Source organism: Scomber scombrus, chromosome 1 (genome assembly GCF_963691925.1).
Source record: "Scomber scombrus chromosome 1, fScoSco1.1, whole genome shotgun sequence".
NCBI classification, from domain to species: Eukaryota; Metazoa; Chordata; class Actinopteri; order Scombriformes; family Scombridae; genus Scomber; species Scomber scombrus.
The window spans coordinates 33,526,579-33,547,913 of NC_084970.1; the positions used below are offsets into that span (position 1 = coordinate 33,526,579).

General features: G+C 43.1%; 2 protein-coding genes across 2 annotated transcripts in view; one reads left to right on the forward strand and one right to left on the reverse strand.

Moving 5' to 3' along the window:
- otog (otogelin) overlaps positions 1-21,335 on the forward strand; it is a 70,993-nt gene that overhangs the window by 49,168 nt on the left and 490 nt on the right. The window contains exons 35-56 of the mRNA XM_062434736.1: positions 127-244; positions 877-956; positions 1,273-4,169; positions 4,498-4,675; positions 4,803-4,954; positions 5,056-5,145; positions 5,256-5,442; positions 5,687-5,907; positions 6,167-6,305; positions 6,796-6,984; positions 7,217-7,426; positions 7,555-7,659; positions 8,246-8,350; positions 8,465-8,566; positions 10,620-10,718; positions 11,490-11,530; positions 11,999-12,074; positions 12,288-12,466; positions 13,142-13,246; positions 14,503-14,622; positions 17,057-17,102; positions 20,852-20,931. Coding sequence (XP_062290720.1) covers positions 127-244; positions 877-956; positions 1,273-4,169; positions 4,498-4,675; positions 4,803-4,954; positions 5,056-5,145; positions 5,256-5,442; positions 5,687-5,907; positions 6,167-6,305; positions 6,796-6,984; positions 7,217-7,426; positions 7,555-7,659; positions 8,246-8,350; positions 8,465-8,566; positions 10,620-10,718; positions 11,490-11,530; positions 11,999-12,074; positions 12,288-12,466; positions 13,142-13,246; positions 14,503-14,622; positions 17,057-17,102; positions 20,852-20,931 — 5,519 coding nt within the window. The remainder of the gene's footprint in view (positions 1-126; positions 245-876; positions 957-1,272; positions 4,170-4,497; positions 4,676-4,802; positions 4,955-5,055; positions 5,146-5,255; positions 5,443-5,686; positions 5,908-6,166; positions 6,306-6,795; positions 6,985-7,216; positions 7,427-7,554; positions 7,660-8,245; positions 8,351-8,464; positions 8,567-10,619; positions 10,719-11,489; positions 11,531-11,998; positions 12,075-12,287; positions 12,467-13,141; positions 13,247-14,502; positions 14,623-17,056; positions 17,103-20,851; positions 20,932-21,335) is intronic.
- The window catches only part of LOC133982893 (V-type proton ATPase subunit d 1), a 155,235-nt gene that overhangs the window by 6,553 nt on the left and 127,347 nt on the right, over positions 1-21,335 (reverse strand). The window lies entirely within an intron of this gene.

Consider the following 21,335-nt stretch of genomic DNA (forward strand, 5'->3'; position numbering starts at 1 on the left):
AGTAACACATAACTAGACCTTGTTCTGAGAGATTAGAGTTTTATACCAAACCCAATTCCAATACAATGTCGTGGTCTTGTGATCTTGAGGCAAAAGTGTCAAATATTTGTGTGATTTTTTTATCAGGCCCCAGCCCAGACACCCCACCAGGTCCTCGCTGTCAGTGGAGATACGACTCCTGCATCACCCCCTGCTTCAAGACCTGCAGCGACCCGTCGGCTGAGGCCTGCGTCGCCATCCCACAGTGAGACCTTTGACCTCAATCTAACATCTTAACACAACTCCAACAGTTAATAGAAACTCTATACTGGACATGGAGGCATACATCAAGCCTGCACTGACCTTAAACTAAACATCAGAGTACATCCACCTCTCATCTAATGGATTCTTTGACTACAGTCTGCAGAAACTGTTTTTCTAAAACTTTCATTTTGTTTTGTTTATTTCTTCACCTTTTAAAAACAATGTTTGTTTCATTATTTGAATCAGAATGATTAGTTTCAGTAGTCAACACTGTATGCATTTCCTCAATCTTGACTACCATTATACATTTTACTGTTTTCTCTTCTCTCTCTCTTCCATAAATCTGATACAATCTCAAAATGTTCCATATTGCACCATATTATTAGTCTTCATGTTGGCCTGTTAATCAAACAGATGATTGGTGTCAAATTTAGTGAACAGGAAACACTGAAAAGACGTGTAGCTGATGTCTTTATGACCTGACAGATACAAAGACATCTGCTGTATTGTTTCAGTGGATATTACATGTTCAGACTAACAGAATAATGCTAATGGTAGATAAGACTATGCATCAAGTTTGACAGTTTTAATTAGATCTTTTTTCTTCATAGCTGTTTGTTGCTCTCTGTACAGAGTTGAGGGCTGCCTTCCTGTCTGCCCGCCACACATGGTCCTGGATGAGGTCACCCGTCGGTGTGTCTATGTTGAAGACTGTGAGTGTCTCCTGACTGATTTCAGATTAAACAAAGACAGATTTAACAACCTACTTTTGTCTACAGAGTTTAAACTGTTTTTGGTGTTATTACTTATGCAGAATATGACAAAGCTGCAACAGGAAGATAACTGCTCAGTGAACAAAATCCCAGGCGATCATGTGAAGTCATTTAACTGTATTTTAGGAGTAATAGTAGGATTTCAGGAAATATTTATCATGATAATACTGTTTACTGTGATATGTTAAACTACAGTAATCATAGCATCCCTCTCTCTTCTTTTCTAACACTGTTTTTTTTGTTTGTTTGGGTTCAGGCATTAAGGTTCCAGTTGTCATAAAGCCTGTAACACCACCCAGTCCTCAGCTTACATCTGCAGCTGTCACCTCTGCAATCATCACAAGCCCTGATGCCTCCACCACGCCTCCCAGCACCACCATCACCACCATCACATCCTCTACCCCTCCACACACGGCTCCCACCACTAAAATCACCACCATTGTTCCTGCTGCGAGCACACAGACAACCTCATCTAAGGCACCAACCGCCCCGGACGAGACAACCCAACCAGCCACCACTTCTTCTTCTGCAGCTCCTGAACTCTCCACAACAGCAGCATCCGCACCTCCTCCAACAGCACCCCCTGCTGTCAGGCCAGAGGTGGTGGAGCCGATGTCTACAGTAAAAGTGACTGAAGGCCATCCCACCGGTGTAACAGGCACAACAGATTGGACAGTCAGCCCCTTCAGTCTCAGCACGTCCAAGACGAGCATCACGGCTCTATTCTGGCTCATCTCCTCCACCAGGCCCACTGAATCCCCAAAGCCACTCTTCACCACCACAGGAACCACCCTGCAGCCATCTACTACCACAGCACCAACCACAAGCACCACTGAGGGGCCAACCACCATCATCACCTCTCCCCGTGCGGTTGTGCACCCAACTGATGACACAACAAAGGCCACAACACCTTCAGCCGTGGTTACTCCGATTGTAACTGCTTCTAGTCCAGGCCCATCTGAGGTCTCAGAGACTTCAACAGTTACGGAAAGGACCACTGTTCCCAGGACAACCACAGCCACGGTGTACACCAGCACAAAGCCTGTAACAGTGGAGAGAGTTCCTCCAACAACGACTACGCCCATCCCACCTGGTTTACCAAGCACATCCTCCACAACCACTTCCCCTCCCCTGACCTCACCTCTTGTTGAAACAGGAACTGTAACTCTGTCAACAGTCTCTTCAGCAAAGACCACAGAATCAGTCACACCAGTCGCACCTTTCACTACCAGTAAAACAACACCTTACATGAGTCCAGAGACAACAATACCACCTGTTGCTGTGGTTACCTCAGAGAGGATTGTTCACACCACCCCTACTGAACTGACAACCTCCACAACAACTGCTCCTGAGTTACCAACATCAACCCCAGTCCATGTTGCACTGACTACAACTGCACCGCCTGCTACCTCAGCTACTACAGACTGGCAAACATCTACAAAGAAGGTGACCGTACCTGAATCCACTGCGTCTGAAATACCTACAGCTACAACAACAGCTGCACCTCCGCCTCTGAAGATTACAGACACTGCAACACCTCCTCCTGTGTCCACCTCCACAACCTCTACTGAGAGGTCTACTGCCATCCCAACAACAGCAACAACCACTCAGACCACAACCTCAAGACCTCCAGAGGTTTCAGAAACCTCCCCAGGACCTACCACAACAAAACCAGCTGTGCCACCAGTGTCCCTTACAGAAACTACTACTGTACCACTGTCACCAACAGTAGAGAGCTCCACCCATCCTGTGTCTACCACACGGACCTCCGAGCCATGGCGGCCACCCCATTGGGAGACCTCCTCCACCCCAGTCTATAGCCCCACAGCAAAGACTACACCAGAGCTCACCTCTGAAACTGTTATCCCTGTGGTCAGTTCTACTAAACCTACTGAAGCGCCTCAACCTCCAGCAACAACAAAGCCGGTCATCACCTCTGCAACATCAGCTGCTGCCACAACCACTGCTGCCACAACCACCGCTGCCACAACCACCACTGCCACAACCACCGCCGCCACAACCACCGCCGCCACAACCACCGCCGCCACAACAACTGCTGCCACAACCACTGCTGCCCCAACTACAGCATCTCATGAACTCTCTTCTACCAAATTTACAGCCACCACAACCAGGAAAGTGGTTACGCCCCAGCCTCCACTGGTGCCTGGTGCTCCTGAGACACCACTCACCACAATCCCTACAAGCCCTCCACCCAGTGATGTCACCACCAAACTCAGACCTGTCACCGTACAGCCGATCACAGAGACGACACACCCAGTAACAGGAAGAGTGGAGGTGTCAGCAACAACAGTTACAACCACACCACCTCCATCTTGGTCTCCGCTACACACAACTACTTCTGCTACAACTCAAAGGCAGACGACTTTTGTAGACAAAGTCACCACCCGGCTGGTGTCGACTGCAAGAGTTACACCCGCACCAACGACTACGACCACCACGAGGACGACCACGCTCAGGGCGACACCCAGAGTTCCTGTCTCAACAAGAGTCACTCCCAGACTCACATCGACTGAGAGGTCAACCATCCGGCCTGTCACGGCAAGGGTAACCATAGGAATTAGACCCACAACAGTAACTGTTAGATCAACCACTCTCGGCTCACCGACTGTCACGCCAAGCCCTGACACAACAACTGTGTCAGAAGTCCCGTCTACAACCGTTGCAACATCTGCTGAGCCGGTCACTACAGTAAGCACGACAGAGCGTGCCGAGACAACCACTACAGCTCCCAGCACGGCCACCACAACCGCCCCAGGTCCAGTGCCTGTTTCCACTCTGACAACAGTCACAGTATCTACAGCTGTGCCCACAATGTCCACTAGTGAGTCTACCACTTCTGAGAAAGCCGTGACGTCCAAAGAGACTGAGGCGTCACCATCCACATCTCAACCAGTGACTCCTCTGCCTGATGTGCTGACCTCCTCCCAGCAGCCTGGTGTCCTTACTCCCACTACGACTTCACTCCCAGCAGCCACATCAGTCCAAACTACCACTCTGGACAAAAGGGATCATACCAGTCCAGCAGCAACGACGCCTCCTGCACCAAAGTCTCCTTACACACCAGTGGAAACGACCAAACACACAACAGAGGGCACAACACCCATGGCTGTATCACCAACAAGGATGTGCACTGTGGGTTCTGTTACTTTACGTCTTACTTTCAATCTTATAATTCATAATGAATCACAGGACAGCTCCATAATATAAGAATTCCTTGTCCATTTCCTGTCCATTTAATATTAATTCTGACTTAAATACATGTATTTGTGAACTTAAAAAGTCACAAGGATACAAGGATGCTTTGAAAGCTAAAATTTTAAAAAACAACAAAAGCTTTAATCAAGCATTAGAGTAGCAGACATATTCATTTATACTATGTCCTGCTTAAGATTAACCTCTGTGCTTTATTTTTCATTTTTGTGACTTCTGCTTTTTCAGTTTTTATTAATTTTCCCTCCAGCCTCCCTATGCAGAGATCGTTGATGAGTGCACCAAGTACATCTGCGTCAACCACCAGCTCGTCCTGTTCAACAAATCCCAAAGCTGCCCCTTCAACCTCGACCCGCCCAATTGTGGCCTGCTTGGCTTTGCCATACTTGTCAATGGAGACAAGTGCTGCCCTCAGTGGGACTGTCCATGTGAGGAAAACGCACAGAAATTTTAATTATATTCTTTGTATGAATTTATAATCGGGTGCCAATTAAGATTAGAGAAAACTTAGTTTTTAGTTTTGCTTTTCATCGTCATCTCTCCTGTATGCTGCAGGTCGCTGCTCAGTGTTTCCAGACCTGAATGTGATCACATTTGATGGGAACAGCGTTGCCATCTACAAAGCTGCCTCTTACATAGTGACCCAGCTGCCCAATGAGACCGTCAGTGTCCTGGTCCAGGAGTGTCCTGCCGACTCTGAGTCACCAGTGAGTCAATATCACACTCACAGGGGTTCTTTAAGTGAGATTTGAGTGCAAGTCACTGATTTTGTTCGTGAATTCACCTGATTTTCTTTTCCTTTGAGAAGTTCCTCTGGAATTTCACCAACCTGTGTCTGGTGGCGCTTAACATCACCCACAAATCCAATCACATCATCATCAACAGGCTGCAGAGGAGGGTAGGCAAATTTTTTACTTCATATATTACCTGTTGTATAAGCACATTAAAGCTCTATTATTTATAAAATACATCTGATAATGTTGACTTTTCTTTTTCCTTTTTGTTCAGCTCTACGTCAACTCACGCTATGCCAAACCTCGATTCAAAAAGTTTGGCTTTGAGATCTACGACACCGGCAACATGTACTTGATCCGCACCCCAGCAGGTCTCAAGTTGCAGTGGTACCACAGCACGGGAATGATGGTGATCGACACTGAGAACTCCAGCAACAAACTTCCCACCATGGGCCTCTGTGGTATGAATAGTCTAATTGTCATGGACTGGTATTTGTTGTATTTGCACTGTTCACAATTCTTAATGGGGTGATCACACAGAGATGAAAGATGCAACAGGTGCAAAATTGTTGTTTCCCCAAGGTTTGCTCATTTGTGTTATTTGAAAAGGGAGCTAAACATGAAGCTCAATTATTTATGTAGCTAAATCTCTAACTAAGATCTTCTCTATCTGTGTTTTTGTGAACCCCCTCACACCCACCCAAGGTTTCTGTGACGGAGACCCAACCAATGACCTCACTTTGGCCAACGGCACCACAGTGGGCCGGAGCGAAGATCCAGCCGTGTTCATTGATAGCTGGCAGGTTCCCAACACCACCAGCTACGTCAGCCACAGCCGCCGCCGCGAGCTCAACTGCTCCACCAGCGACTGCTCTAGCTGCCTGGCCATGCTGCAGAACCCAGCCTTCTCCTCCTGCCACGCCTTCGTACGTTTGACCTATCTGTGAACTCATTTCCTGGTTCCTTTACAGACACAGGGACCAGTATCTTAGCAGTTTCAAAACTAGCCAGAGACTGTATGAAACCCAGACAGGATGTTGTTCAGGTACAAGTAATACAGGTTGTGTTTCTTGGCAGGATTAGAAGACTTCCTAGACTAGACTTCCCAGCATTATTTCTCTCTGACTTCTACGTAAAATACTTTTCATGAATCATTCAATTCATCTGATTGTTATTTGTTTCCAGGTCCCGCCAAGCACATTCTGTGAGGTTTGGGTCAGAGATTCGGAGTATGTCAACAACCAGTGTGTGGCACTGGCTGCCTATGTGGCTTCATGCCACAAATTCAACATCTGCATTGAGTGGAGGAGTCCAGATTACTGCCGTAAGTTTAGTGGCTGCTGCTAGAACATTAAAGTACTTTCTCCGTGAGCAGGAGTGAAACAGTTATGTGTACACAGCCTGAAACAGAGACTGTACAGAGGCATTACACTGTTAGCTGAGATCTAGTTAACATGTTTATGCAGGCAAAATGTGCATCTGTGACAACAGCAAAAGTGACTGGTCAACAATGTAATGATATTTGACTGGACTGCAATTGAAGCCCAATGTACTGTTATTAAATATATATATAAGGCTGCCAGCACTTGAATGACGTGCAGTATCACTGAATCCTAAAAACACTAAATCAGTCTGGAAAAACTGGAACCAGATTAAAATGTATGCAGAGTTCAGGACTGTCTGGACAAGTTTTTTTTTTCATTCAGCACAATCCAGAACATTTGCTTCCACTGTTATTTTTAAAGTAAAATCTAGTAGGTAGTAAGTAAAAACATGTGTTTAAGCCACTTCCAGCTTTGTTTCTCTTCTTGCAGCCTTCGTGTGTCCCGACACTCTGCGATATCAGGCTTGTCTACCTGCCTGCACATCTCAGTCCTGTCCCAACCACGACTTCGACTCAGACCCAGATCAGTGCTCGGGCCTGACCGAGGGCTGCGTGTGCCCTGAAGGAACGCTCCTCCACCGGCCGTACTCTGCCCTCTGCATCCCCCCCGATAAGTGTGGTAAGAACGCTTTTTACCTACAGAACAGAAGCTGTTGTGAGACAGCATAGAGGGTTTACACACTTAAATCACCAAGACTTTAATATTTTTAATTAATGTTTTTGATTTAATAAAACTTGCAGAACATTTTTGAATTAGACAGTGCCCTGTTGTTGTTACACAGCCTTAGTGTCAGCTCATTACCAGTGAACTAGATATCATGGTTTTGTGTGTGCATGTGTTTTATTTTCAGCCTGCACTGACAGCTCTGGCATCCCTCGTGCAAACGGCGAGGTGTGGAAGGCCTCAAAAGATGCATGCTGCATGTACCGCTGCGACAACGACACCATCGCTCCCGTGGAGTACAACTGTTCCAACATGTTGGACCCTGTGTGCCGTCGAGCAGGGGAAGTGATCATCAGCCTGGCCGACGACACCAGCTGCTGCCCGCACAAAGTCTGCGGTGAGTAACTGATTCAGTGTTACTGTCACATCAATGAACCTTATAGTTTAAATCTGAGGCTCATTTACGATGCAAATGTTAAAAAGTGACAGTGAGATGATGTGATTTGTGGCTTTGTGACCCTGCAGTGTGTAACCAGACCCTGTGTGACCTTCTCCCTCCTGAGTGTAAATACGGGGAGAAGCCGGTGTCATACTACAGACAGGACTCCTGCTGTCCAGATTACGTGTGTGGTGAGTTTCTGCCTAATCAATACACTCTCTGATGTATGAACTCTCTGATGACTTTACTCCCTGTATTAAAAACAAAACAAGAGGCTGTATTGGTGGAGGTGTGTTGTTTCGGGGATCCGTACAAAGATGAAATACAATCCACTAAGCCCACTTTTAAAAGCAGTATTAGTAACTTTTCTTGTGACTAAATACTACAGTCAATGACATGAGCATCAATTCCTCAGTGAGCAGTGACTACTTGAAATCTCCAGCGGTTGCCCGGCAACAAGAGACCAGGAACCACTGCTCCTGGCCAAAAACTACTCATGCACATTACTCTCTATAATACCACAACTTTTAATTTAATTTGTACACCTCATTTTTTTAGATGATATAAAAGCAAAATGAATAACTTGGCTCCAGCTTCATATTTAATTGACTGACATGAGTGTTGTTTTGATATTCTCATCAAGGATGCGAATAAGTGTATTTCTCAAAATATGAACTATTCCTTGAATGTTTCTGATTCTGTGTGTGTGTGTGTGTGTGTGTGTGTGTGTGTGTGTGTGTGTGTGTGTGTGTGTGTGTGTGTGTGTGTGTGTTTTAGAATGTGATCCTGATCTCTGTGAGTCGGACGTTCCCACCTGCAGAGAGGACCAGACTCTAATTGCCACCAGAGCCGACGGCAGCTGCTGTTTGGCCCACATGTGCAGTCAGTTTGAAACCAAAATTAACGTCTAACTTCTGCAAATATTGAAGTCAGTGAATCATCAGCAGGTCAACTTAAGGTCATCAGTGTGATGAATGAAGTGTGTGTTTCCTGCAGTGTGTTCTTCCTGTACGGAGACGCCTCCTCTCTGCCAGGACGGTGAGGTGCTGACGGTGGACAGTAACACAACGGACCGCTGCTGCCCCACCTACCAGTGTGGTCAGTGCACACACACACACACACACACACACACACACACACACACACACACACACACACACACACACACACACACACACACACACACACACACACACACACACACACACACACACACAGCATTTATACACTGCTCAAAAAAATAAAGGGAACACTTAAACAACACAATGTAACTCCAAGTAAATCACACTTCTGTGAAATCAAACTGTCCACTTAGGAAGCAACACTGATTGACAATCAATTTCACATGCTGTTGTGCAACTGGAATAGACAACAGGTGGAAATTATAGGCAATTAGCAAGACATCCCCAATAAAGGAGTGGTTCTGCAGGTGGTGACCACAGACCACTTCTCAGTTCCTATGCTTTCTGGCTGATGTTTTGGTCACTTTTGAATGCTGGCGGTGCTTTCACTCTAGTGGTAGCATGAGACGGAGTCTACAACCCACACAAGTGGCTCAGATAGTGCCGCTCATCCAGGATGGCACATCAATACGAGCTGTGGCAAGAAGGTTTGCTGTGTCTGTCAGCGTAGTGTCCAGAGCATGGAGGCGCTACCAGGAGACAGGCCAGTACATCAGGAGATGTGGAGGAGGCCGTAGGAGGGCAACAACCCAGCAGCAGGACCGCTACCTCCACCTTTGTGCAAGGAGGAACAGGAGGAGCACTGCCAGAGCCCTGCAAAATGACCTCCAGCAGGCCACAAATGTGCATGTGTCTGCTCAAACGGTCAGAAACAGCCTCCATGAGGGTGGTATGAGGGCCCGACGTCCACAGGTGGGGGTTGTGCTTACAGCCCAACACCGTGAAGGACGTTTGGCATTTACCAGAGAACACCAAGATTGGCAAATTCGCCACTGGCGCCCTGTGCTCTTCACAGATGAAAGCAGGTTCACACTGAGCACATGTGACAGACGTGACATAGTCTGGAGACGCCGTGGAGAACGTTCTGCTGCCTGCAACATCCTCCAGCATGACCGGTTTGGCGGTGGGTCAGTAATGGTGTGGGGTGGCATTTCTTTGGGGGGCCGCATAGCCCTCCATGTGCTCTCCAGAGGTAGCCTGACTGCCATTAGGTACCGAGATGAGATCCTCAGACCCCTTGTGAGACCATATGCTGGTGCGGTTGGCCCTGGGTTCCTCCTAATGCAAGACAATGCTAGACCTCATGTGGCTGGAGTGTGTCTGCAGTTCCTGCAAGACGAAGGCATTGATGCTATGGACTGGCCCGCCCGTTCCCCAGACCTGAATCCAATTGAGCACATCTGGGACATCATGTCTCGCTCCATCCACCAACGCCACGTTGCACCACAGACTGTCCAGGAGTTGGCGGATGCTTTAGTCTGGGAGGAGATCCCTCAGGAGACCATCCGCAACCTCATCAGGAGCATGCCCAGGCATTGTAGGGAGGCCACACACACTACTGAGCCTCATTTTGACTTGTTTTAAGGACATTAGATCAAAGTTGGATCAGCCTGTAGTGTGTTTTTCCACTTTAATTTTGAGTGTGACTCCAAATCCAGACCTCCATGGGTTAATGAATTTGATTTCCATTGATATTTTTTGTGTGATTTTGTTGTCAGCACATTCAACTATGTAAAGAACAAAGTATTTAATAAAAATATTTCATTCATTCAGATCTAGGATGTGTTATTTTAGTGTTCCCTTTATTTTTTTGAGCAGTGTATTTATATTTTAAACCATTCTAACAACTCATTGAGAAATCAATTTCTCCCTCTTTGTAGATCTTTTTCTCCTTGTCATTACACTTAAAAAAAAAACATTCCTTCATTTTTATATTTCTACATTTACAGCTGTCCATGTATTAGTATATAAATATGTTACCAATCTTTTCTTTCTTCTTTTTTCACCTTTTTTGTATTTTTGCTTGTCTAATATATTTATGACTTTAATGGAGGACATGTAAAGGGTGGACTGGATTTAAAATCTGATTTGTTATTTCTTTGTTTGGTCTGATTGTTACAGGGAAAATGTTTTAAAATATTTGAGGTACTCAATTTGTTTTCAATAAAAATCTGTGTGTGTGTGCGCAGTGTGTGAGCCCTACAGGTGTCCTCAGCTCAGTTGTCCTGTTGGGATGTCGGTGATGTCCGTGTCCAGACCGGGTCGCTGCTGTCCCAACCAAACATGCGGTACGACTCGTAAAACGGATAGGATGGGATAGGATAGGATAGGATGGGATGGGATAGGATAAGATAGGATCAGATAGGATAGGATAGGATGGGATAGGATAGGATAGGATAGGATCAGATAGGATGGGATAGGATAGGATAGGATAGGATAGGATCAGATAGGATGGGATGGGATAGGATAGGATCAGATAGGATAGGATAGGATAGGATAGGATAGGATAGAATAGGATAAGATAGGATGGGATAGGATAGGATCAGATAGGATGGGATAGGATAGGATAGGATGGGATAGGATAGGATAGGATAAGATGGGATAGGATAGGATAAGATAGGATAGGATAGGATAGGATAGGATAGGATCAGATAGGATCAGATAGGATAGGATAGGATAAGATAGGATGGGATAGGATTGGACAGGTCACTTCACCTCACTTTACTTTAACACCCATGTGACCAGACTCATTAAAATGTATTTTTAGTGGATGGAAAAGAACACTCTGTACACAGTGTCAACAGCAGACATTAAATATTACAATGTATAAAAATCACAGTATTCCTAGATAATGGAAAGTTGCATGTAACTTAATGCAAAATGAACAAATTATCAGATTATCTCTTTTTGTTGCATCTTGAAAAGTATGTTTTAGTTTTTAAATGAATGAGATCAGATACATTTCAAATAGATACAATCTGACTGTTTTTTGTTCTGATAATACAGAAACATTTGTGGTTTGAAATGTGGAGATAATGATTCATGTTTTCTGTTTTCAGAGTGTTCCTGTGACAAAATTGCCTCCCCTAAATGTGACTTGGTACGTTCTGACTTTTAACATTCAGTCTGTTGGTTCGGACACCTACAGCAATGATGTATTTTATTTTGTGATGTATAATACTTACGACATATTGAGGAACTCTCTGTGTGTGTTTAGTGTGTATATTCTGTCAGAGAAAACAGTTTTGGGTGGTTTTCATGTTTGCACACTAATAGGAGGACATCATGTTTCAGCTGAGAAGGTTTTACATTTCTTTCGGCATTTCTAAAACCTTTAAATACACACAAATAATTTAAAAATGGCAATGAAGCTTTAATCTTGCAACATAATGCAACTTTAAACTAACTCTATGTGCAAAAACTGTGTTTTGAATGCAACTAAATTACATTTAGTCTCTCTGCATATTTACATGTACTTTCTGTATGTGTGTATATCTGTATTATTTATATGTATTTCCTGTTTTCTCCGTTTCTGTAACGCTGGCTCTGTTCTCTTGGTGTTGTGCAGGGAGAAGCCGCCCAGCTAGACCGAGCCTTCCTGTCCGACCCACAGAACCAGTGCGCCTGCAAAAGATACAAGTGTGGTGAGTGCTGCTGTCAGGAGGGTTGCTGGTTCAAATCCCAGCTGGAGAAAAACTCCATCAAGGGATTCAGAGCAGCTCCACAACTATTGCACAAGCTCCATTTACTAAATTGAAACAGCAAACATGCAACGAAACTGAACTATGTTTTATGTCATAAGAAAAAATGATATGGCAAATTGCAGAAATGTGTATATACTGTGTGTGTGTGTTCAGTGCGGGAGGCGGTGTGTGTGTACGGCGAGCGAGGGGTGTTACGTCCAGGTCAGACTCTGGTGGAGCACGGTGACGACGGCTTGTGTCACAGCAGGCAGTGCAGCCGCAGCTTCGACCCATCCAGCGGCTTCCACCTGCTGCGCACCAGCAGCACCAACTGCTCCGCCCAATGCCAACCAGTAAGATCACAACTCACACACCAGTACAACCCCCGACAAACAGATCAAAGCCAATTTTGTCTTTTTCTGCATCCTCTTCTTCTCTATTCCTCCCTCTTCCTTTTTCTTGTTCAATAACAATCTGAATTTAGAAAAGAACCACAGCAGCCGAATCTCTAACTGCTCAAGTAACAAAGATTGTACCATTCAGCCAGAGGGATGTGCATGATTCATTGAAGTTTCAAGTCCTTGCAAATTGATTTTCACAGAATCTTGAAATAAACTAGAACGAAATTAAGTAGAAAATTAACCCGAGGCTTTCCAATGTTGTGTTTTTGGTACCAGCATGCACCACATTTATTTTGTGATCTGTATTAATAGTTTAGTAATGTCCACACCTACTGAAATATGATCCTCCTCATCAAACTAATGCACCAAAATGACCAAAAATATGTTGGACACACCCATATTATGTAATGTTGTACCTTGGTTCACATAAATACACTAAATGCACGTTTGCATCCACGACAGTTTGAGGTGTAACACAACAAAACACACTTAAACATCTCATCTGTGTTTACAGTTTTATCTTATTGTCCTGTTTGGTCACTTTCTCTCCTGATTTTATTGCCTATAATGTTTCTTTCTTTTTTTTTTTTTTTTACAAATCTAATCTTTAATGTTTGTGTGATTCAGAATCAGATCTACATCCCTCCCAAAGACCAGTCGACATGTTGCGGTGTTTGTAAGAATATTTCCTGCCTGTACGGACATGAGAATGGGACGACAGCTCTCTATAAGGTAGGACGAGTCGTTCTGGTCAGAGTTTCACATCTGGATGACAAATTATACATTTTATACAACATATATATATATATATATATATTATTAATTGAACTATTTAAAAACTCATATAACCCGTATCTTCAGTAAAACTACCTTCCAAAGTTAGTCTGGTACTGAAGACGTCTTAAAGCCATTACAGAAATTTGTTTGACAAAAAAACTCCAGGTTACCTTTCTGTTTTTTTCTGGAGCACTCAACCACATCTCATGGTCTTCATCAGTTGTGATCACTTGTACATGATAAGTTTTTACAACAGATTCATCTCCATCTACTTAAGAAGACCAGTAGGTGTGGTTGAAAGCTCTAAAAAAAAAAAATTGCTTAGTACTGCCAACCAGCTCTTTGCCCCATCTGCCAACTTAACTACCACCTGGGGGTCAAGAGCCTTCAGCCGATCTGCCCCCCCGCCTTTGGAACTCTCTCCCACCAGACATTTGCACTTCGGACTCTGTTTCCACCTTTAAATCCGGCCTGAAAACGCACCTATTCAGAGCTGCATACTCTGTCTCACACTAACTATGCAATCACGTTCTTGTTTATTTATTGTACTGATGCACTTTATAGTCACATTCATATTTATTTCTTTATCTTTGCACTAAATGTAACCTGATTTATATTGTTTGATGTACTGTTGTCGTGTTTTTGTGCCTTGTAAGGTGTCCTTGAGTGCTTTGAAAGGCGCCTTTAAATATAATGCATTATTATTATTATTATTATTATTACTAAGAACTAAGTAGACTTCAAGTTTAACTTTTTTGGGGTCAAATTACTGTTTGTAAGGCCAAGAATAAACTTTCACATTCATGAAAACTGTTGTGAAAATGATCTTATTCAGAAGTCGTATATCCAGTGCATGGTATTATTTAATCCAGTATAATATTTATCATCTTATCATATTTATTAAATCTTATTTTATATGAATAATTGATCATGCTTAGCTAAACTGTCAAATGATGATAATTCAACTCACTCCAGCTGATACACGTTTTAATCACGTTGCTTCATCGCAGTTCAAAACAGATGGACGAATCATTCTTGAATCTAAAATTCTCACATTTGTCAATTTGAGTTTCTAAATGATGCGTTGCCGTTAAAGTAAACACAATCTCAGACTGTGTGGTTTCACTTCTTGTTGGTCACTCAACCTGAGTCAGAGCAGCGATCAGAGTTCCCGTCTAACCCTTCTAACAGCCCTGATGTTGATGTTTCAGCCGGGGAAGTCCTGGGTGTCAAACTGCATGAAGTTCGACTGCACGGACACTCTGTCTGGACCGACACTCATCTCTTACTCCTTCAGCTGCCCGCCTTTCAACGAAACGGAGTGTATGAAGGTCAGCGTGAATAAACAAACACACACACACACATACACACACACACACACACACACACACACACACACACACACACACACACACACACATACCAAGGCACTTACACAGCAGGGTCCAAATGGGATCAGTGTCCCACAACTTAATGATTTACTTGTTAAGATCTCATCAAGCAACTTTTAAAATTGTTATTTTCTTCCATAATTTAACTGATTTTATACATATTTGGGCAGAAGAAACATTAGATGAATGAACAGTGAGGCTTATATTTATGATGTATGATACCTTCACTCTTATAATAATTATAGGACATACAAATACATTTATATTTAAAAGATCAACATTATCTTTATGAATGGATGGAAACTTCATATCCCCAAAACCACTAGTTTTGAAAAATACACTTTCCATTAGAAGAAAAGAGCAGAAATAGTTGACATATTTTAACATATAATGATAGTAAAACAAACTTTCTTTGCACTAAAGTTGTTCCATAATGGTCTAAAAACTGTGTTTAAAGGTTAAGTCTTAAACACTCCAGACTTGTAAATTAGTCAGGACTTAGTCACTACAAGGAACTTTCAGTTTGTGTTGATTTTTAATGGCCTCTGTGGACAAAAGTGGTTGTGGTTTCCCAGAATGAAGACTGCATTTCCTATGAATATCACCGCCTTTTGTCACAAAGATGCCAACATGTGTTTTTGATTTGGGAGCGGGTGAAACAAAGGTTCTGCATGTATTGTTAACACTGGCTCCTCTGGTCCGACCCGCTGGCAGGCATTAGCTATGTAGAAGTATAACTATGACTTATGTAGATCATAAAGAGGCATCATGAGACTGTTTCATAACCAATTAAAAGCTCATAGTAAATGTAAAGATATTGAGCATTTGCACACAATAACAGCAATCAGGGACTTCAAACAAAGAATCTCAGCCTTTAAAAAATGTATTTGGCCAAACTCTGAAAATCTATTAAATATTTCACATAAAGGAATTTTACATGGTTGCAGTGTAAAGAAAAAAATGTTGCTTCTCTCATTCATTTCCATTCATGTATTTTCTTATTTACCTTTTCTTCCCATTTTACTTCCCAAATGTTGTATTTGTTTATATATATTTATCAATTTTCATTTCTTTACTTCATGATAAATACTGTGATACATATTACGAAACAATCATCATAGACACTAAATAAAATAGGAACATATGTAAATCCCTTAGGACCAGATTTTGTGGAGATGTCAAGCAACTGACCTTCCTTTCCTTCCTCCCTTCCTTTCCTTTCCTCCCTCCCTTCTATCCTCCCTCCCTCCTCCCTTCCTTCTTTCCGTATGTCCTTCCTCCCTCCCTCCTTCTCTCTTTCTTTCCTTCCTTCCTCCCTCCCTTCCTCCCTCCCTTCCTTCCCTCCTTCCTTCCTCTCTCTTTTCCTACATTCTTCCTTCCTCTCTTCCTTCCTTCCTCCCTCCTTTCCTTCCTTCTTCCTCCCTCCCTTCCTCCCTCCTTCCTTCCTCTCTCTTTTCCTTCATTCTTCCTTCCTCTCTTCCTTCCTTCCTCCCTCCTTTCCTTCCTTCTTCCTCCTTTCCTTCCTTCTTCCTCCCTCCCTTCCTTCTTTCCTTCCTCCCTCCTTTCCTTCCTTCTTCCTTCCTTCCTCCCACCTTTCCTTCCTTCTTCCTCCTTTCCTTCCTTCCTTCTTCCTCCCTCCCTTCCTTCTTTCCTTCCTCCCTCCTTTCCTTCCTTCCCTCCTCCCTCCCTCCCACCCTTCCTTCCCTCCTTCCCTCCTCTCTCTTTTCCTTCATTCTTCCTTCCTCTCTTACTTCCTTCCTCCCTCCTTTCCTTCCTTCTTCCTCCTTTCCTTCCTTCTTCCTCCCTCCCTTCCTTCCTTCCTCCCTCCTTTCCTTCCTTCTTCCTTCCTCTTTTCCTTCCTTCCTCCCACCTTTCCTTCCTTCTTCCTCCCACCTTTCCTTCCTCCTGCCTTCCTTCCTTCCTTCCTCCCTCCTTTCCTTCCTTCTTCCTCCCTCCCTCCTTTCCTTCCTTCTTCCTTCCTCTCTTCCTTCCTTCCTCCCTCCTTTCCTTCCTTCTTCCTCCCTCCCTTCCTTCCTCCTTCCCTCCTTCCTTCCTCCCTCCTTTCCTTCCTTCCTTCCTCCCTCCCTTCCTTCCTTCTTCCTCCCTTCCCTCCTTGACTCGAGGACAACAGGAAGGTTAAATATGTAATTGTATTTAATCTTTTCAAAACTCTCCTGAACTTACCCATCACTCCTTTTATTGCTCTTATGCACACAAACTGTATAATCTTAATAAATCTCCAAAATGTATGGATAGCAGAAGAAGGTACGTGAGAAGAACAATTGTCTCAAACTTCAATCTGTTGTTTAATTATGAATAAATAATCCAGTTGAATTTCTTTTCTTTTAACATTTTGACGTTCGTGTTCACTCAGATCGGTGGAACTGTCGTAAGTTACATGGACGGATGCTGCAAGACGTGTGAGTATCTGATCTGAGCGTAGCAGCAGTTGTTGTAGTTAGCGTAGCGCCGTAGGCTGCAGCTGACACTGAAGAGCGCCTTCACCTGCCGCTCCAACATGTCTCCAACATGTTTGCCCTTCAGTTTGTCCGTTCCAGTCCAAAATCTATCTACGTTATCTGAATTGGCTCGCGTCTGTTGTTTTCTGTTACATTTTGTCTTCTGTTTATTCAGATTAGTGATATCTGTCAGTGTGCTTTTCAGTGAAGAAAAAGGCAATGGATAACCTTTTCAAAGTGCCAAATGATAGCAGTAGCTGTCACTGAAAAGCATCTGAAGACATGCAAGTGGCTTTGTGGTTCATGTGCTGCAGCTTACCATCATGTACCAATCCCACCAGGTACTGGATTCTCTCTGTTCCCTTTCCCCGTTAGCCCCTTGACTCCCACAGTTAACACAAACTGTGAAAGAGGTACCAAAAACAACAAAGCTTGTCAGTGCTATTGTTGATATTCAACAATGTACTCCCTCCAAAATATTACATTGTATAAAACACACAGGAATCCCCAAAGTCTGACTGCAACCTCGTCCCGTCAGCAGGGCAGTCCTCTCAACTGTTGTCTCATTTCAGGCTCTAACTGAGAAATCAAACCTGTAGAAATAATGTACAAAAAAGGCTAAAAAAATCACATCACATTTATAAGAATTATGGTGCTGATGGTGCTCTGTCCTCGCTTCATAAAGCCATTATATTCTGGCTTGTGGGGTTTTTTTTGTAGGTTAAGAAGAAGTCAAAACAATGGGATTTAACCCTCCTGTTGTCCTACAGTCAAGGAAGGAAGGGAGGAAGGAAAGGAAAGGAGGGAGGAAGGAAGAAGGAAGGAGGAAGGAAGAAAGGAAGGAAGGGAGGTAGGAAAAGAGGGAGGAAGGAAAGGAGGGAAGGAAGGAAATAAGGAGGGAGGGAGGAAGGAAGGAAATAAGGAAGGGAGGAAAGAGAGAGGAAGGAAAGGAGGGGGGAGGAAGGAAGGGAGGGAAGAAGAAGGAAGGAAAGAAGGAAGGAAGGAAGGAAGGAAGGAAGGAAGGAAGGAAGGAAGGAAGGAAAGAAGGAAGGAAGGAAGGAGGGAGGGAGGAAGGAAGCATAGAAGGAAGGAAGAAAGGGGGATGGAGGAAGGAAAGAAGGAAGGGAGGAAAGAGAGAGGAAGGAAAGAAAGAGAGAAGGATGGAGGGAGGAAAAGAAGGAAGGAAGGAAAGAGGGTAGGAACGAAGGAGGGAAGGAGGAAGGAAGGACAGAAGGAAGGAAGAAAGGGGAATGGAGGTTAAGAAAGAAGGAAAGGAGGAAGGAAAGGAAGGGAGGAAGAAAGGAAGGAGGGAAGGAAAGAAGGAGGGAGGGAGGAAGGAAGGATAGAAGGAAGGAAGAAAGGGGGATGGAGGAAGGAAAGAAGGATGGGAGGAAAGAGAGAGGAAGTTAAGAAAGAGAGAAGGAGGGAGGGACAGACGGAAGGAAGGAAGGAAGGAAAGAAGGAACAGTCAAAACAGACGGGGTCAATTTGACCCGGGAGGACGACACGAGGGTTAAAGCTGTTAAAATAATTTTACACCTTGAAATGAGGCGGGGACAATCCTTTATGTAGGCCAAAGAATGATGTCACACTTGAGAGGACAGCAACAAGTATGTACTCCCCGCCCCTCCCTGTGGATCAGGATGTACATGATAAACCTTTTCCCCATTTAGCACTGTCTGGGCAGTGCATTGTTGATTGCCAACAATGTGCTGTTGGTAGTAGTCCAGTAGTCGGGCTTAGACGTCTGCATGTGTCAGTAGATGCTGATGTGGGTTGGTGACGGGAGACGATCTGCATGCTGCTGCACCACAGCTGGAACTGAGGCTGCTATGTGAGGCATTTTACCATCAATGAATCATCAGTCAGCACATTTATTTAGTGGGAGGCGTTATGTTTGGCATCCAGAGTTCCTGAATGAAAAGAAACTCTCCTGGTTGAATCATCAGTACAAAAGATGAGCACTGTGTTAGAAAATATGTTTTTTTCAGAATAAAAGGTTAAGGCTACACATCTGTAGACATGAAAACTTAACAAGAGATGTAAACTGTCAAATGTTTCCCTAAGAAACATCCAATCACAGAGCTTAAAACACTGTTACGTGCAGCATTACGGACAAGTTGAACCTAAAGATCAGACTTAGTAGAAACCTGATAAAACATTCAGCGTTTTAAATTAGTTCACTTTCAGATTTTCTGTCAAGTTTGGATTAATTCAGCAGCCATAAAACAATGTTTTGTCCCCAATTTCAGTGGAAAAGCTGCAACTCTGAGTCAATCTTGTGAGTGGTGCGTTAGCTTTAGCAGCACTGAGGCTGATGGGAAATGTAGTATTTAGAGTCATTCTGCAGTTCAGTCCTGGTTCAACCACAAAAAGCACTTTGTAACATTGTTTGATAAAGTTTAGCATTATAATTACTGCTAAACTGATGACATAACATAACATAACATAACATAACATAACATAACATAACATAACATTACATAACATAACATAACAATAAACCTATAGTGTTACTGTCCAAGAGATTCCTGTGTTGCTATGTTTAGGAAAGATATTGTGGACGGGATTAATTAGATTTTACATAAATCTAATGATGAAATAAAATGACTGTGATATGCCATTTATATTGAAGAATACTATCTCATATATATTGTATATGGATTTCTTCTTCCACTGAGGGTTTTGTCTGTAAGGGACGACTTTTTGCATTTGGAAAACTGATGCATTGTGTCCCAAATCCATACTACATACTAATTATCCACAGTACTACATACTATACTATCTCACTATACTGTTTTTGGAGTTAATATAAAACATGAAGCCTACTACACATCTCACACTAAGCAGAAATAACACAAAACCTCTGCAACAGATGTCCTTAAACAACTGGCACATTTAAAAATGGGGCTGCCACTTTGTCCGTGTCTGATCTTAAGCATGATCTTAAAAATAAGAACGGTCAAAATTGAAGTAGCAGATAACCCTCGGTGCCTCGTACGGATCAAGCTCTAAAACCTGGAGCCTTCATTTCCCATAATTTGAGAACTTGACGTCTCTTTGCTGGACTCCGCCTGTCTGGAAACGCCACATCTTAATCCTTCACAACTCCAGTTTGTGATGCAGGACTTATGGTATAAAGTTTGAGTCTCCAGTCCCATCATCATGGCATCATGAGGGTTTCAGACTTCACAAGAATAATCAAGAGCCAGAGAGGATATTATACACTAAACTGATCTGTGACAAGAAAACTGATCTTTGTGTAAAATGCCAAACATAACAGCTTTACGTTGCATGTTTTATTTTCAGTTTGTGTTAAATTCCAGATTGCACAAGGGTTTAATCATCTATTAACTTTCAAATGCTAAAATTTTAAAACAGATTTGTTTGAGACCAAATTTTTTTATTTGTTTTGTCTTATTTGGAAGAAGCTTCATTTGTTGTTGCTGCCTGCAAACTTCCTCCTTTGCTGCTTTCTAACAATAAAGTTATTTTCTATTTGATTTATTTCCTACTTTATTTCTGGACTTTTATTTCCTTCTCTTCCTTCTAACTCATCCATCCACTATGCCTGTTTGTCAGCTTGTGCATGATCAGCAGCCTGAGTTTTTTCTCTCCTCTCCTTTCTGGTTTTTTCTTGCGTCTTGCAGCAGATGTTTTTGCTCTGGATATGTAATGTAAAGCTGATTTGGTTTGTTTATTATAAACAGGTAAAGAAGACGGGAAGTCGTGTCAGAAGGTGACAGTGAGGATGACCATCAGGAAGAATGACTGCCGCAGCAACAGGCCGGTACGTTTAATATGTGTTTGTGTCCGTTGTGATTTGCTGTTGTGTTCACTATTTCAGGTCATTTAAATATTTAATTAGAAACAAATCGAAGAGTTAAATTGAATTAAAATTCAATTCAATTAATATATTTTTCATTGGTTGATCCATCAGTCTGTTTTCTGCCAGTTGTCCCTAGTTCTGTTATATCATGAGGAGATCATATCATCGTTCAATTGTTTTCTGTCATACTTTAATGCTTCGGCCAGTATGATTGTGCAGTATTAAATGACTCTATATGATTTTCTCAAAACGTAAAAAGTCTAAAGGAAGTCAGCTTTATAATGAATCCGTAGTAGGTTGAAGTGCAACAAGCTGCACAGCTGCACCAATGAGCTTTACACGCGATGCTCATAACACACTGAAGG